This window comes from Myotis davidii, unplaced genomic scaffold, assembly GCF_000327345.1.
Source record: "Myotis davidii unplaced genomic scaffold, ASM32734v1 scaffold309, whole genome shotgun sequence".
Taxonomy (NCBI): Eukaryota; Metazoa; Chordata; class Mammalia; order Chiroptera; family Vespertilionidae; genus Myotis; species Myotis davidii.
Window position 1 is genome coordinate 612,934 of NW_006383013.1, and position 17,186 is coordinate 630,119.

General features: G+C 49.8%; 1 protein-coding gene across 1 annotated transcript in view; it reads left to right on the plus strand.

Annotated features, from left to right (window-relative positions):
- The window catches only part of LIN52 (lin-52 DREAM MuvB core complex component), a 94,978-nt gene extending 92,794 nt beyond the window's left edge, over positions 1–2,184 (plus strand). The window contains exon 6 of the mRNA XM_006778774.2: positions 221–2,184. Within this exon, the coding sequence (XP_006778837.1) occupies positions 221–276 (56 nt within the window). The 3' untranslated portion in view covers positions 277–2,184. The remainder of the gene's footprint in view (positions 1–220) is intronic.
- The last annotated feature ends 15,002 nt before the right edge of the window (positions 2,185–17,186 follow it).

Below are 17,186 nucleotides of genomic sequence, written 5' to 3' on the forward strand. Positions count from 1 at the left end.
TTGGCCTGTGCCCTATAGCAATTACCGACTCCAGAACAACTCTACAGTTTTAGTTGCCAGGAGTGGTTTGTTTCTCCCTCTTTTTGAAGGTTTGTGGTGATTGACTCTGTTGTGGTCCCCTGTTTACAATTTAATTCTGTGTTTTTAAATTAAATCTTCCTATGATCCCTTTTTCAGATTTTAGGTCTTCATTGATCCTTCATTTGCTTCTTTATTTCAGCCAGAGAAATGACACGGGGGAAATTCCTCAACATTCTAGAGAAACCCAAGAAGTAGCCCAGCTGTGGACAGGATGTCCCGGGGGCTGGAACCACGCTCCGCTCCCAGTGCAGCTCTGATGATGCGCACCTCACTGCTTCCTGGCGAGAGGCTGGAGGGTGCTCCTCCAGGGCTGACCCTCTCCCCTGCTCCTGGTACTCTGCGCTCTGAGGACATTCGGCAGCAAGAGAAGAATCTGTTCCACCCAAGGATCAATGCAGTTATTCAGTCAGCTTCCAGACTTTGACCATCTCCACCTCAGATGCTGGTAACACCAGAGGGCATATCATTCTTAAAGGTCAAAGTCCTGCTTTCTCGTTTCTGGAAGTGATTCAGGAGCCCCAGGATCTACAGTTGATTTGATTCAGTGATGGCAAAGTCCGTTGTGACAGCGATTGCATGAGTTGTACTTGATCTCTTAGGGAGTATTTATGATGCAAGGAGCCCAGAGACCAATTAGATTCTGGACCAGACCATGCAGGTTGACCTGTGAACTCTCCAGTATATACTAGGTTCTAAGAATCCCCAGCTGGAGAAACCAGAATCTTCTAGAAATGATGCCTGCTTTTAAAATTCTATACCTCTCATGGTAGCCCCATTCTCTAAGCCTCCCATTCCCCACCTCCTAGCTCCCACCATCCATGCTGACTCCAGAGAAGGGGATCCTTGCGTATCAAGTCCCTCCTGGGAGTAGTTTGTGTAGTGAAAGGCCGTGCACAGTTGCATTAGACCTCAAGACCAATTTAAAGGTGACAGAAAGGACTTTTGAGTTCTAGTTAAGCTGTTACAGATGCAAGCGAGACAGTTAGTATGGCCTGAAGATAGGAAAAGGGGGTTGACTGTAGGAGTTTGATTTGATTAACAACTAGAAACTCTGATTGACCTTGCAGGATTGTGCGTGCTCTGCAGTGATGGCAGTGTTCCCCCCTTACCCCCTCTCACAGCACATATCAAATATTTCACCCATAGGACAGAAACACACATGAAAGGAAAAGAGAATTTCCTGACTTAAATATAACTCTTACGGAGTGTTTGCCAATTATGTGTCTCTGTTAAAACCTGAAAATCTAGCTTATGGGTTGTAGTGACTACACATGTTCTCCATATTTTGTCTTATAAGCCTCTAACGTTTTGAAAAATACACGGAGTGTCCTGAACTTTATGAAAAGAACATCCATGTGACAGTAGTCTGATAGTGTTTTGATACAAGGAAAATCGTGGTCAGGTTTTTGGCCCTGAGTCTGCGAGGGCGCGGCACTATACACTTTAATAGTTGTTCCGTTAACCGTAACATGTGCCTTGTTTCCCAGCTAGAATTAATGTTGGATTTTTCTCTCATTTGTGCCATTTGACCATCCATGCAATTTTACTCACTGACAAGAAGGAAAAAATTGAACACAGGATAAAAGGGATGAGTATGGGACGGAAGCATTCTGCCTGGAATATATAGAAGGTTAGGCTTAGAGGCTTTGATTTTAAGTGAAGCTTATTGTTGACATTCCTTTATCGTAAATGTGGTTGAAGAGTCTGCATATGCACACAAAAAATAGCGGCATAATAGCAAACTCTTCCTTTTGAGAGTTGATGGTGTTAAACGGGGAAATTAAGAAATATATGGAGCGTATTGGGATACCACCCCCAAACAAACTTGTCTGTAACCTGAACCTATGTAATTGGTTTTTGGTCTGCTTTGACTCTTTCTTTTACGGTCATAGTAGTCACCAGCATTTAATGTAAGTAGATATTTTAGAATTGTGATATTTATTGGTTTTATATTTGTCATCCTCAGAAATGTTAATGTTGTGTTTTTATATTGATAATGTAATGTATGTACTATGTGTGCATGAATGTATTTCAGGGTGTTGGAAGGTTGTACTTTGTATATAATGTCTTCTGTGTCGTCCTAATAAATATGTCCCTTTTATAGGAGAGTGAGTTTTTCTTCAAAGGGCCAAGTTACGTACTTAAAGCATAGACCTCATCAGAAAGTGCAGCTATAATGACAAAGAATCTGCTGTCTTCCCCTCACGTGGCAGTGGGTGGTGTGGGGCTTTGTAGTCACCTACTGCATGGTCTGCCAGCTTCCAGTCTATCCTACCTGCCACCTAGTTCATTACCACTCAACTCCCTGAAGGAGACTTAAAAACCTATAGTTCCTCCCCAGGCCTACTAATAGAGCCTGGGCTCTCACCCTGGCACCCTAAGCTCCCTGCATGTAACCCTAGTAACCTCCTGTTGGCTTATCTCCACTCCATCATGTGAAGTCTCTGTTCCCAGTCCCTCACTTGAGTGCTCTGCCCATGCCCTTGAGTTCCTAGAAAGTCTCTCATCCTTTTTGCACATATCAAGCCCTAACCTTCCTATAAACCCCTGATGCTCCCGCTGGAAATAACCCTGCCCCTGCATTCCTACAACCTTTATGTAGGCCAGCCTGTGACTTACCACACTCCGCCTGACACTGAAGTGTTCCGACCCCATACCTCATTGCCCTACTAAATTATAAGTCCTCCAGGTTTTGGCTGTCTCCTGCACATCTAGTTCTTCAATGTCTCCTGCACATCTAGTTCTTCTTCAATGTCTTATTTGAACTGGAGATTCAAAATATATCTATTTGCAGACTTCCTGTTAAATATGATGGATTGAGAACAAATATTTATCTGCCACCTACTAAAATCCTTAGTAGGAGTTCCTTTTCAACTCTGCTTCAAGAACTAAAGAAGACGAATTATTAATCAGTACTACTACTGTCACCCATTAATAACACTACCAATGCCCTTTTAGAGAAAACATTCCATATTAAGAAAAGCTAATTGCTAAGCATCATTGGCTCATCCCTGATTTCCAAGAAAACATCTGGATGGACCATAGGTTTCTGGGATTCAGGAAAGCATGGCTGGCTGGCTGACTTACTAAAAAGGGGCAGCGTGTGAATGTTCTGGTCTAAATCTTTAGAGGTTATTTTTCCAATAACTAATTATTATTTGCCCACAAGTGTGTTTTCTGAATACCATACTTGCAGCATATTGGTTGGTGCTTACAGCACATTTTTATTGATTTCAGAGAAGAAGAGAGAAGAGAAAGAGAGAGAAATATCAGCGATGAAAGAGAATCACTGACCAGCTGCCTCCTGCACACCCACCTCCTACTGGGGATCAAGCCGTCAACCTGAGCATGTGCTCTTGACTAGAATCGAACCCGGGACCCTTCGGTCCCAGGCCGATGCTCTATCCACTGAGCCAAACCAGCTAGGGCGAGGCACATTTTTAAATTCTTAAAACTTTTCTCACCAGCAGTCCCATTGCTTCTTGCACACCTCAGTCTCTTGATTTGAGGCCTCTGCTGATTTGCTTCACTTTTCTTTCACTGTTTGAGCCCTGAAAGTTCACAGGATATCAGTTGTATTGATATCACAATGCCATCATTAATTTTTCTTTCCCTTTTGTTACCCACTTAACCATATTTTTAAAGTGGATACTTGCTATCTGCTCCTTGGCTTGGGTGCTCCAGCGGCAGCTTATTGTGGCTCCTGTGTCTTCTAAGAGCTAGCTTCTAGCTCCAGTGTCTTCTCCACTGCCCCTGTGGCTTCCAGAGGGTGTTTGGACTTCCGAAGGAGCTTTGTAATAAAGGCAGGATCACTCCTGATGGAATGCTGTGGTCCCTTTTGTTTTCTCCAGGATTGAAGCATGACAGGAAGGTCAACTGGCAGAGCAGGAAGTGGGGAAATTGGCAGATGGGCCAAGGTGAATGGTCACAGGGGTCAGATAACATGGTTTGTTACCAGCTCTCAACTTCTGCACAAACTCCATCTCCAAGCATTGGTTACGTTCCTGTTCTGTTTTCTTCATCCTTTGAGAGCTGCAGGACTACCTGAGCCCCGCATGGGCTCCACTTCACCCGAGGAACCCCCACCTTCAGAGAGTCGGCAAACAGTGGTCTTTCCAAGTTTATAAGTTCTGACTGGCCTGTCTAGTGACGTTGGGGCCTGTGGGGATGTACCCCTGACTATGCCTGAAGAGGCCACGGACCCTAGCCAGTTTGGCTCAGTAGTAGAGTGTCAGCCCACTGACTGAAGGGTCTTGGGTTCAATTCCGGTCAAGGGCACGTATCTCAGTTGCAGGCTTGATTCCCGGCCCTGGTCGGGGCACGTGCAAGCAGCAACCAATCGATGTGTCTCTCTCACATTGATGTTTCTCTCTGTCTCTACCCCTCCCCCCTCCTCTAAAAATCAATGGAAAAAGTATCCGTGGGTGAGGGTTAACAAAACTAAAAGAAAAATAAAGAGGCCACTGGCCTTCCCACCCTTTGCCCAACATGTTTTCTTCATGAGCGGGGATGGTGGGGGCTTCAGATGGCACCTGGTGCAACCACGAGGCTCCCGGTTGGCGAGTGCTGGCCGAGCCTGTTAATTAGCACATGAGTACCCCAATGCTCCATTAGCCAGGCCAGGCATTCGGAACCTTCCCTCCTAATGAGAGCGGGAAGAAGGGCCCTCACAAAACACTGCCTCAGAATAATATTCCGCTTTGTCCCCACCAGTAACCAGGGCTGACAGGATCACTCTGTCCATTTCTCTTCTAATTAGCACAATTCCAGCGTGGCCTGAGCCAGCGAATGGAGAAAAGCGATCGGACAACCGTACGGAATCACAAACACAAAGAGGGCCATTCCCTGTAATTAGGTGAGACAATTCCTCAGTCTTTTCTCGGCTGGAGTTAGCCGCTAAGACTCTTGCTGTTTGGGTCCCAGCAACACAAGTTACATGTCTCCCTGGGACACTAATCAGCCCCCGATTGTCTTCCGCTTCACACAACTCTACCCAGAGGGCAGATGCGGGAGCCCGGGGACATGGTCTCTAAACCAGCAGCTGTTGCAATGTTGTCCCAGCTCTAAGAAGCAGACCTGGGCTGTGGGCAGTTGGCTCGAGGGAACTGCTCTGGGCATAGCTGGGGCCCGAAGCTCTAATTCAGCGGTTCTCAACCTGTGGGTCGCGACCCCTTTGGCGGCTGAATGACCCTTTCACAGGGGTCGCCTAAGACCATCCTGCATATCAGATATTTACATTACGACTCATAACAGTAGCAACATTACACTTATGAAGTAGCAATGAAAATAATTTTATGGTTGGGTCACAACATGAGGAACTGTATTGAAAGGGCCAGAAGGTTGAGAACCACTGCTCTAATTCCTGACCCCCGGGGAAGCCCACTCTGCTATTTGCCTCGCCCTGTTTATGCACCACCTTCTGTCTATTGTCCCCTTTTGGTCTCCTCATCCCTTCTCCCACCTGTCCACCATGTGGCATCATCCTGCAACTCCACTGAAGCCCTACAAACTAGTTGCCATCGCAAGGACAGTACACAGGTGAATTCTACTCTGAAAGAGCTCATGACGTGGAAGGGGCCCGCACTTCCAGCACCATCACCTCTATGTCTCCCACTCTTCCACGGCCCTTGCCAGCTGTCCCTGTTCTCTCTCCTGGGAAATTCCTATTTTTTAAAACAGAAAAGTGGCCCAGCAGCTCCCAGGGCAAGAAGCCACAGCTGGCTTTGCTCCATGTGTCTCAGAGGTTGGCCATTAATAAACAGAAACAGCTCCCCCAGGATTGCAGCCCATTACAGGGATTACTGGGGGTGACAGAGCCATGAACTTGGTCGTAGCCAGGGACAAAGGAATGCAGGGGAGAGTGGCAGTTGGAATCTCAATTAAACTCACGTTCTGAGCTGAGTTGCACTCACCTATTTTCATCTTTACCCTGTCCTCTGCTTTCTGATTTGATCTCTACTGGATGCTACGGAAAGTTGCCTCCAATAGCACAAAACACTCAATTATCTAGAATCCAAGGAGCTAGAAAACTCAAGTGATCAGAGTTGCTTTTTTGTTTTTCCATCTTCCTGACATGTATCTGAGACACAGAGAGGTAATAAAACAATTTGACTTTTTAAATAACTTTTGGGAGGTATCAAAGAATTGATCCAAAGTTCAGTCTCCTACAGCTTCTTTGGCTAAAAAACAGAACTTAGAACAGTACCTGGCACATGATAGGTGCTTAGTAAGATTTGTTGAGAGGAAGAAGATGAACTGTGCCACAATCCTCAATGTTCATAACCGTGTTGCTAGCCTCAGGTATGGTAAGAGCTGAGATTTTTAGAGAGAAGCAGGGATGAGCTGGTGGAAATCGCTTCTCTCTGAGCCTCAATCTCCTTGGGACCTTTTCCACTTTTAAGAGGCAGCCAAGCATCATGGATAAGGGCGTCGAGCCTGATGTCAGGCTGCCCTGGTCCAAAATATATGATAACGTTTGGTTACCTTGAGCAGGGCGCCTGTCTCTAACTCTTCGGGAGAGCTGACGGTTTACTAAATACCTCCCATCCTTCCACCCTTAGAGGCAGCTCTGCCCAGGGGCATGGACACTCAGCAAGTACCAGTCAGTGGCATTGACGATCATTCGCTGCTAATAAGAGAGGGAAAGATATTCTTTGTGACAGCATCAGGTCTCTGAACTGACAGTGAGTTTGACATAAAGCCTCACGTCATTAAGCGTCACTAGTCTCAGTGGTCCTAACATTCTCTGAGCATCCATGCTATTCCAGTCCCTGCACAGGAATGCTCTTCCCTGTTTTGCTCTGTCCTTCCCTCCTCCCCTTCCTCCCAGCCTCTCCATCTTTCTTCAGAAAGCTCCCTTCCCAGGGCTGGACAGAGCCACTCAGGCTGGCCTCCCCCTCAGCCTCCCCTCGGCTGTACCCTCGGAGCCCATGGAGAGCAGCCTGACCTGACTCTGCAGCGAGGCCTCGGGGTCAATCAGGGCTGAAGGTCACATCCCAGGGCCTTCCCAGATGCAGCTGAGCCCCAGGAGCCAGCGGCTACACACAAAGGAGCAGCTGAGGAGTCAAGTTGGAAAAGTCAGTGACTGAAGCTGAGTGGAAATGAGAAGCACTGGCTGCAGCCGCTGGCAAAGCCCGGGCAGGGCCACAAGACGGACAGGGGTCAGAACCGGAAATGGTGTCTGAGGAATGGGTGGCTCCGGGCCTCCTGCTCCCTCATCTCCATCTGATCGATGCTGCTGCTGCCTTCTTCTTACCGCTGGCCCTTGTCCCTTGCTTCCTTCACAGCCCCAAATACCCAAAACCAACTGACCCTAGGTCCTTTGAACATGTAACTGGTGTAAATTATGCCGCATTCACCCAGTGCACTATTACACCTAGTTCACTAGTTATCATGACGACATTGGGATACGTAAGCCCAGGCATCTGACTAGGCCTTGGAGGGTCTTGCTTCCCACTATCCTTCAGCAGAAACAGATGTCATGAGGACTAAACACTCCAGGCCTGCCACACCCACTCCCTCCACATCAGTACGTGCACTGTCCACGCTGTTTCCCAAAGAAGTGCTACTTTCTGCCCAGCACAGGAGAGCAAAACAAAGGAACATGTCAGCCACGTGCAGCCCTGAACCTGAAGTCAGCGGTGGGGCTGCAGCCGGATGAGCTGGGGCCACCAGCTCTGCAGAGAGGAGCGCTTGCTCCCGGACAGACAGCTGATGCCGTTGTGAAACACGGGGATTGCAGGGCAGGCGGCCCTTCACAACATCACCAAAGATTGATGCAAATTGGTTTGGTTCTGACCCTGTCACACCAGGAAGGATAATGATTCCAGCAGCGCCAGGCATGGGAGGGGGCCGCGGGGTGGGGGTGGGGGCGTGAGCACTGGTGTCTCACTTCGCATCTTCATTAATGATCTGAAAGACGGTAAACAGCATGCTAATGAAACCTGCAGATGATTGGTATTACAAACCCCAGAGAGGACAGAGAAATAGCACCGCGAGACCCAGATCGCTTAGAAATATGGGCAGGAGATTGTCAAATGAGATTCGTCCTAGGAAAATGAAAGTCGACGTGTCAGGAAGGAATGATGAAGGTGCCTCTGGATGGGGGGCTGCAAACCTGGAAAGCAGAGGTGGGTGGCAGGGTCAGGAGGCTGAGTGAGGGCATAAGGTTTGGGGTGTGTTGGGAGAGACAGAGGAACTGGTCTTGGGGACCCAGGAGGCAAATGCTCAGTGCATTCCTGGCAGGACTGACTGCAACCAGCTGGGCCCTGGGGCCAACAGTGTCTGCAGCCCAGGGGCCAAGCAGGCTGCCCAGGCCCATTGGCCTGTGTCAGCTCCTGGAGCTGCAAGACTGGGTTCTGCCTACACACACACATACACACACACACACACACACACACACAGGCTGAGCCTATTTGCACTTGTCCTTGAAGCTAAAAGTGCCATTTGACCTCATTTACTAAAATGAAACAAAAACACATTTTTCAAAACTTTGCCCCAGATTATTAGATATAGGATATCCAAGAGCAGGGGAAAGAAAATTTCCCATCTTCAATGGTTTCCCAATTCAATAAACATTGCTTGGAAGTGTACCTCATTTACATGAAGTGCACAAATCTTAAGTATACATAAAACTCAATGTTTTTAATCTATATTTTTATTGATTTCAGAGAGGAAGGGAGAGGGAGAGAGAGAACATCCGCTATGAGAGTCAGGCACGGCCGCCTCCCGTCCGAGAAACATCATGATGAGAGAGAATCATTGATTGGCTGCTTCCTGCACACCCCCTACTGAGGATCAAGCCTGCAACTGGGAATTGAACCGGTATCTCCTGATTCATAGATTGACTCTCAACCATTGAGCCATGCTGGCCAGTTCTCAGTGATTTTTTTCCCTTGAGCAAGTCACTTAACCTCACTAAGCCTTGGTTTTCTTGTCTAAAATGGGCATGACAGCCCATTTGATATATATAACACATAGACACAGACAGCAGTGTGGTGATGGCCAGAGGGTAAGGGGGTAGGGGTAGGTGGAAGTGGGCAAAGGGGTGATAAATGGGGATGGAGAGAGACTTTAGTTTGGTGTTAACTGCACAATGCAGTGTGCAGATGATGTTTTGTTGAATTCTACACTTGAAACGTGTGTGGTTTTGTTACCCATGTCACCCCAATAAATTCAATTAAAAAATTAAAGTAAACAAAACAGTGGTTACCCTAGTCAGGGGGCTAAATAGATAGGAATTGACCACAGGGAGTCCTCTGCAGAGCAGGAGGGCTCTAATGGGCAAATACTGCGCTTTACAGTCTGAAGTGCTACTAAAAGCATTTTTCTTAACCATGTCATTATGTAAAGGCAGCAGGATCGCTCTTTCCCAATTTTTTTTGGGGGGGGAGGCAACCAAAAATTTTGAAGGCCTTATTTTTTAAAAAAGAGAAAGGCTGAGATGGCTGAGTGGTTGAGCATTGACCTATGAACCAGGAGGTCACGGTTTGATTCCCAGTCAGGGCATATGCCAGAGTTTTGGGCTCGATCCCCAGTGTGGGGCGTGCAGGAGGCAGCTGATCAATGATTCTGTCTCCCTCTTGTTTTCTCTCTGAAATCAATAAAAATATATATATTTTTAAAAGGCAGAAGGAGCCCTACCTGGTTTGACTCAGTGGAGAGAGTGTCGGCCTGTGGCCTGAAGGGTCTAGGGTTCGATTCCAGTCAAGGGCACATGCCTGGGTGTGGACTAGATCCCCAGTGGGGGGAGTGCAACAGGCCGCTAAACAATGATTGTCTTTCATCATTGATGTTTTCATCTCTCTCTCCCTCTCCCTTCCTCTCTGAAATCAATAAAAAAAATTTTTTTAAAAAATATTTTTAAAAAGGGCAGGAGAAAGGAGAAATTAAAAGAAATTTATTTTCCATGAGGGGAATTAAACAAAAGTCCTCTGAGATCTTTAGTTGTCTTGCTTCTTCCTTATACATACTCCACCCTACAAAATTTATACTCACCTGACCTACCAACCTTCACTCATGTAGACACACTTTTTTTTTTAAGACAGAGAGTGGAAGGGAGAGGGAGAGACAGAGAGAAACATTGATGTGAGAAACACACGTGGATTGGTTGCCTCCTGCACACACCCCAATCCAGGCAGGGATGGAACCTGTAACCAAGGTATGTGCTCTTGACCTTGACCTTGACCAGAATTGAACCCGTAACACTTTAGTTAGCAGGCTGATGTTCTATCCACTAAGCCAAACCAGCTAGGGCAGCGGATATCAACCTGTGGGTCGCGACCCCTTTGGGGGTCGAACGATCCTTTCACAGGGGTCGCCTAAGACCATCGGAAAACACATATATAATTACATATTGTTTTGTGATTAATCACTATGCTTTAATTATGTTCAATTTGTAACAGTGAAAATACATCCTGCGTATCAGATATTTACATTACCATTCATAACAGTAGCAACATTACAGTTATGAAGTAGCAACGAAAATAATTTTATGATTGGGGGTCACCACAACATGAGGAACTGTATTAAAGGGTCGCGGCATTAGGAAGGTTGAGAACCACTGAGCTAGGGCAAGACACACTTTTGAGGTCACTGTCATGCCTTGATATATTTTTTAAATGTATTTTGTTTTATTTTTTCCATCACCATCTCTCTCCTTTATGCCCTCTTCCACTCCGGCCTCTATCCCAGACTCTCCTCCTCCGCTGCCTGCTTTTCTCTCTTCGTGGCCTTGGGACTGCCCCACCTGCACTGCTGAGTCTGCCCAGGTGATCAGCTCAGCCTCAGAGGCTGGGGTGGGAGAAGCAACGGCTTCCGTCACCTGACCCTACTCAGCCAATTCACGAAGACAAGATGTCAAGTTAATGAGTCTGTGGGCCTCTAATTAGCTGTCAATTACCTCAAATTAATCAACTCCTCGCCTAATTAAGCATTATCGGCAGGTGGGCACAAAGCCGACCATTGTGTGGGAGCCATGAGAAAAGCTGGGCTGGCAAACTTGGTTAGGATCAGTGCTGTGCATCCCGCCCGCCTCCCCACCGTGCTCAGCTTCCAGTCCTGCTGAGGGGCACTGAGGCCCTCTGCCCACCGCTGCCCCCGGACACTGGGGACTCCGTGGACCTCCTGGGCAGCTGGGTGGACTTCACTTCGTGGGAGGGAGATGCAGGGCTTGGAGGCAGGTGAGACAACTGTGGGGTGGGGGCAAACGGGAACTGTGGCCAGGCAGAGGAAGGCCATAGCGAAGGGGAGGACTTCAAGTCGGACAGACCAGCTCCTGGCACTTGTCGGAGCGGGTGGGAGCTGGGCTCAGAGCTGGCAGCGTGGAGGCCAGCCTGTGTGGGCAGGCAGAGCTGCTTCCAATCCTGGCCCTCCCGTTTGTGAGCTCTGGGATCCCAAGTGACTTCGCTTCTTTGTTAAAAGTTTTTACTTATTGATTTGAGAGGGAGAGAGAGAGAGAGAGAGAGAGAGAGAGAGAGAAACATCAATTTGTGACCTGACCGGGGATCAAACCCAAAACATTGGTGTATCAGGATGATGCTCTAACCAACTGAGCTATCTGGCCATGGTTGACTTCGCTTCTTTGAGCCATAGTTTTCATCTTTGGAAAAAAAAAAAATGAGCCCAGCTGACGTGGTTCAATGGTTGAGCATCGACCTATGAACCAGGTCACGGTTGGATTCCCGATCAGAGCATATGCCCGGGTTGCAGGCTCAATTACCTGTGTGGGGTGTGCAGGAGGAAGCCGGTCAATGATTCTCTCTCATCATTGATGTTTCTATCTCTCTCTCCCTCTCCCTTCCTCTCTGAAATAATACAAAAATATTTTTTAAATAAGAATAATTTTTTAAGAGACCTTATTGGGACTTTGTGAGGATTAAGTGAGATTATGCCTATGAAGCACCTGCCACATGGTAAGTGTTCAATGGATTTAGCAATAGTGACAGTGGAGGTGAGTGGGTGCCCAGAAGTCCTCGCCTAAGATCCACTTAAGCTATGTAATGTGTCCCCAAACTCTGAGCCCCCAAGCAGCCTACAGGCTGCAGTGCACCCCTAAAAAGAATGAGTGGGCTGTCTGGGTCATGACAAGTGCTGGATGCTGAAATGTCCTGGCTTCCACCTCCTCTCTACCCCTCCCATCCCCAGCACCTTTGAGGGCACAGGGCTCAGGTATCCTCCACTCATACAAAGGGACCTGGGTGCCATATGGAGGTGCCAGGTGAGGTGATCACACATTTCTAGCCACCAGGAAGAAGGGGGCAATGAGGACCCCTCCCCACTTGGGTCTTGGGCAGCAGAGTCTAAAAAGAGGGAGTCTCTGAGCCCATGGGCACTGAGTGTATGCCTCCCAACCATGGTGCTGACCTGAACAGGGTGTGCACTCTCTTGGCACAAGGCAGGGTGAGGCTGGAGGCAGCTGGGTAGATCTGTGCCCCCACTGATGGCCAGGCTACCCTCTCCCTGCCTCCCGGGCAGTGGAGATCCTCAGCCTCCCTCTGAAGGCCGGGGACCATCTCCCTTCCCTGGTTAAACCCCTCAGCCATTTAGCAAACAGATATTGTGCTACTAATGAAAGCTCACAGCGTAAAAGGGAGATGGTTGGGTAAGCACTACCAATCATTAATGCACGCTCTGGAGATGTGAGGAACAGAAGGGAGGTAGAAGAGTAAGTGCCTACTGTGTGCTGGCAGGAGTGGCAAGGCCAGATGTGGACACCATGAAAGATCAGGTCTTTGCTTGGGGTTGGGAAGGGAAGGATGGGGGAGGGGAGGTGCAGGTGGATGCTGCCTCTCCTTGGTCCTGGCAGGTAAGGCCTCTCAGGGAGAAGCAGCTTTCCTTGAAACAGGCAATGCATCCCAGGCAGAGGGAACGGCATAGGCAAAGGCTCAGAGGCATGCAGAAGACATGGAGGGCTCAGGAAATTTCCTGAGTACGCTATCAGAACCACAGCAAAAGATGGATGCCCTAACTGGTTTGGCTCAGTAGATAGAGCGTCAGCCTGGGAACTGAAAGGTCCCAGGTTCAATTCTGGTCAAGGGCACACGCCCAGGTTGCGGCTCAATCTCCAGTAGGGGGCGTGCAGGAGGCAGCCGATCAATGATTCTCTCTCATCATTGATGTTTCTCTCTCTCTCTGAAATCAATAAAAATATATTAAAAAAAAAAAAAAAAGCTGGTGCTCACTACTCAGTGAGCACCGGCGGATCTCAGAGGGCCTCCAATGGCATGCTAAGAAACTCCTCCAGTGGGGACCTGGGGAAGCTTTGGCAGCCTTGCCTAAACGCTAACCCTCCCAGGAGAGCTGCTTGGGTGGCTTTCCAGAAGGAGAGAGAGGCATCTCCCAGGGGAGGCTATTCCATGTCTGCCTCCTGGGACACAGGCCTGCTCCTCTCTCTTCTGCCCCGAACACCTGGCCTGGTGCTGCGTGCTCAGCAGGCTGGTGAAATACCCATGGAAGGTAGTCTCTCCCTATGGCCATGCATCCGGGTACATGCATCCATGTATGTGCATGAAAACTTGCACCTTCGTGAAACTTGCTTTAAGCCCAGACATGTTTATCCCTCTGGACATGTTGGAGTTGTTCCCTCTGGGCTTGAATGGAGGCGAGAGATGTTTGGGAGCTGAGGGGAGACCTTGGGATGAAGGGGAAGAAGGAAGCAGCACTGAAGAGAAGCTGCAGTTCCCATCTTTCTGGGGTCCTCCTGTCCCCGGTACCTCAAGGCCCCCACGTGCTGTGGTCCCTGTCCCTGCATGACGACTAAATGCCATGTGGTATCCAGGGTGGGATCTTGGAACAGAAAAAAAAGGCATGCAGTAAAAACAAAGAAAATCGGAATAAAGCACAGACTTTAGTAAGTAATAACGTATCGATCTTGGTTCATTGATTATAAAAAATATACCATGTTAATGTCAGATGTTGATCATAGGAGAAATTGGGTGTGGGGGATGTGAGAATTCTGTCCCACCTCCCAGTTTTCTATAAATGTATTACTGTTTTGAAAAATGTTTATTTTAAATAACTTTAGCCCTGGCTGGTTTGGCTCAATGGAGAGAGCCTTTCCCAGAGGAATGCAGGGGATTAGAGAGAGTTAGGGAGGGTGGCACCCGGGTTTTGGGCTCCAACCCCAGTGTGGGGCGAGCAGGAGGCAGCCAATCAATGATTCTCTCTCATCATTGATGTTTCTCTCTCTCCCTTCCTCTTTGAGTTTGGGGTCACTACACCCTGGAGGACTCTGGGAAGTGTTTTGCTTGTTCCAATCACAAGGTGAAACCACTGACCTAGTCCACCTGTCAGATTACCGCGAGGAAACTGAAGCCAGGAAAGGGAGTGACGACCCTAGCCACAGACTCTTACCTCGGGTTCTCAGTCCCACTCAGCATTCGCTGCCCACCCTGAAGTCTGGGCTCTGGTGGGCTCAGCAATGGGTAAACGTCCCGTGGTGAGCTCCCTTCCTGGCATTTTCATCCTCAAAGACTGACATACAAACCGAAGGAAAGCCGTCTCCCCCACGGAGTCAGGCATTTGTTAGGAGGGGAAGCCTTTTAGGCCCCTGGATGCCTTGAAGACAGGTGGACCCGGCACAGACTCCCGCGCCCTTCCCGGAGGTGAGCTATGCGCGCCTTCGCCACTAGAGGGAGTCGGGAGCGGCCCCGCAGCGCTCTGCCACTGCAGGCAGGCCCTGCGGGGTTCCTGCAAGACGTGACCCCTCCCGTTGTTAGACCTCAGGCCGGCTCCCTGTGCGCCCCCAACCCGGGGGAGAGGCCCCGCACCCGGATCTCCACTCTGCGTCCCCTGCTCTAACCCCACCCCCTCCCCGTGAAAACCCTGCCTGCTATGCCCCCATTTTACAATTTAAGACACAGAGAGACTAACAGACATGCAGGGGGTCGCACAGCTAAACCATGGCAGAACCAGAAACCCAGGGGACCCGGTCCAGACCTCCATGCCTCAGGAGTTCTCCCTCAGAGCATAAAGCATCCTCACTGTAGCCTTCTATCTAGATGGGGAAACCGAGGCACAAGGCAAGGCTAGGTTATACTGTGTGTGGGTGGCCCAGTCTGCCAAGGGTGGGCAGGAGGCCAGCCCCTTCACAGATGATCACAGCAGGAAAGCCTGTGGGGGGCAGAGGGTGCCAGCCTGCCCCAGGATGGGGGTGGGGCAGCTGCTGATGACTGTCCCGGGGATGGGTGACAGCTGCAGTTTCTGGTGGGATGCCCGAGGCCCCCACACTAATAACTTTCACTCCCTGCCCAGGAGGGCTGATCCCCTTACTCTGTATGGACCCTGTGGGAGCACCCTCCCTAACTCTCCCTAATCCCCTGCATCCCGCTGGGAATGGCCCAAGCCCCTCCCCACGGTCCCTGCCAGCCCCGTCACAGGCAGACTTCACTGCACACAGGCCCTATCAGCCTCCTGTTCCCACCGGTGCCCTATTCCTGGGGCCCTAAAGGGACAGCCAGGAGGTCTGGAGTTCCAACCTACTTCACCAGCCTCCGCTGCCAGACCTGCCCGTCTGCCAGTCCCCAAGGCACTTTCCCCAAATGGCCTCCACTGGGCCCAAGGGTTGCTGAGCCTGCCGTGCCTTTCGGGTTGGTTTCTGCTGAAGGAATCTCCAGGAGAGAGCTGGCCCACAGTATCTTCCATTGTGAAATGGAGACAATAGCGCCCCCATCGTGCAATCGTTCTGATGACACCGTGAGATGCTGGTTAGCGAGTGTTTTGTGCAGGGCCTGGTACAGAGTCAATGGTCCACGGGGTCAGTTACTGTTGTGATTATTATGAGTGGGACGGACACATCAGCTATGCAAAGGGAGTAGATTTGTTGTTACTGAGAAAGCAGCCCACTGACCTGGGGGCCGGTGTGGGAGGCAGGCAGTTTTAAGTGACTACAGAGTCTTCCCTACTGACAGGAACCACTAATGATTAAGCTCGTCCTCAGCACCAGGGTCTTAAGCCCCTCCATCCCCTCGTGAGGCAGGTGCCAGTAATACCCCTGTTTTGCAGGTTGGAAACTAAGGTTAAGAGACAGCCGCACACGGGGGCCTGGACTCAAGCACAGCTCTGACTCCGGACTTTCCCGGGCACTCTCCTGCCGCTCAGAATCCACCTCTAGCGAGGAGACCTGGTATCTGAGAGCTGCCCCCCAAAATCATGGGCTCCCCATTGGCCAGAAGCACTCAAAGTGATGCCGAGGGACAGCCAGTCAGAAACCCTGAGGTCCCACGACAGGCCCCCATCCCCCCGCATCCCCGGCCACCCCTGTCCAGGCCGGGCCAGTCACTGCCCCCTCCCAGGCTGGCACAGAAGGGGACCCTTTGGCCCTCAGCCTCCCTCTCCCCTACCTTCTGCTCTTCCTCATTTACATAAATTATCTCTCCCCAATTATCCACCCAGCTGTCCCAACGATGATCTGTGAATGAATTAAAAATGGAATATAATTTAATAATGGCTGATTAGAAGGAGATTAGTTGTTATATAAAAAGGAAAAGCCAAGAGCCAGCTAGTTGCCCTTAATCTGAGCCAATACCATCGTTATTCAGGAAAGGCTCCCCTGGCCGCCATCAGGCAAGGCAGGGACAAGGGTTAGGGAGAGTGGGGGTGGCGGGGGAGGCAAGACCACCCCAGAGAGACAATCAGGGCACTGAGAGCTGGGAGTTGGAGTCCCAGGCAACTCCTGTGGCTTCCCTGGGCCTCGCTCCTTCCAAGTGGGCGTGCGTGGTTTGTGGGAGTCCTTCTTGCTAAATTCTAGGTGCCCTCAGATCAAACCACTGGGCTCTCCTAAGGCAGCCACTGCCACCCAAACAGCCCCAGCCTGGCCCCTGCTAGGCATAGGACCAGGGGGGTTAGGAACCTGGTGCTCAGGCCCTGCCTTCTGGGAACGCACAGGTGTTAGGGACGAAGAACTCCCCAGGAGGGGGTCTGCCTGTCTGGGGTAGGGGATCAGAGATGGGACGGGCTTGGTTGTGCCAGGAAGGGTCCATGGAGGAGAGACTGGCCAAGACAAAGAGGGTGAGAGTGCCCAGCAGGACCTCTGGGCCCCTTACCCTCAGCTTAATGACTAGACCGAATGGAAGGGGTGTGTCTCTGAGATCCCGTCATCCTTTCAG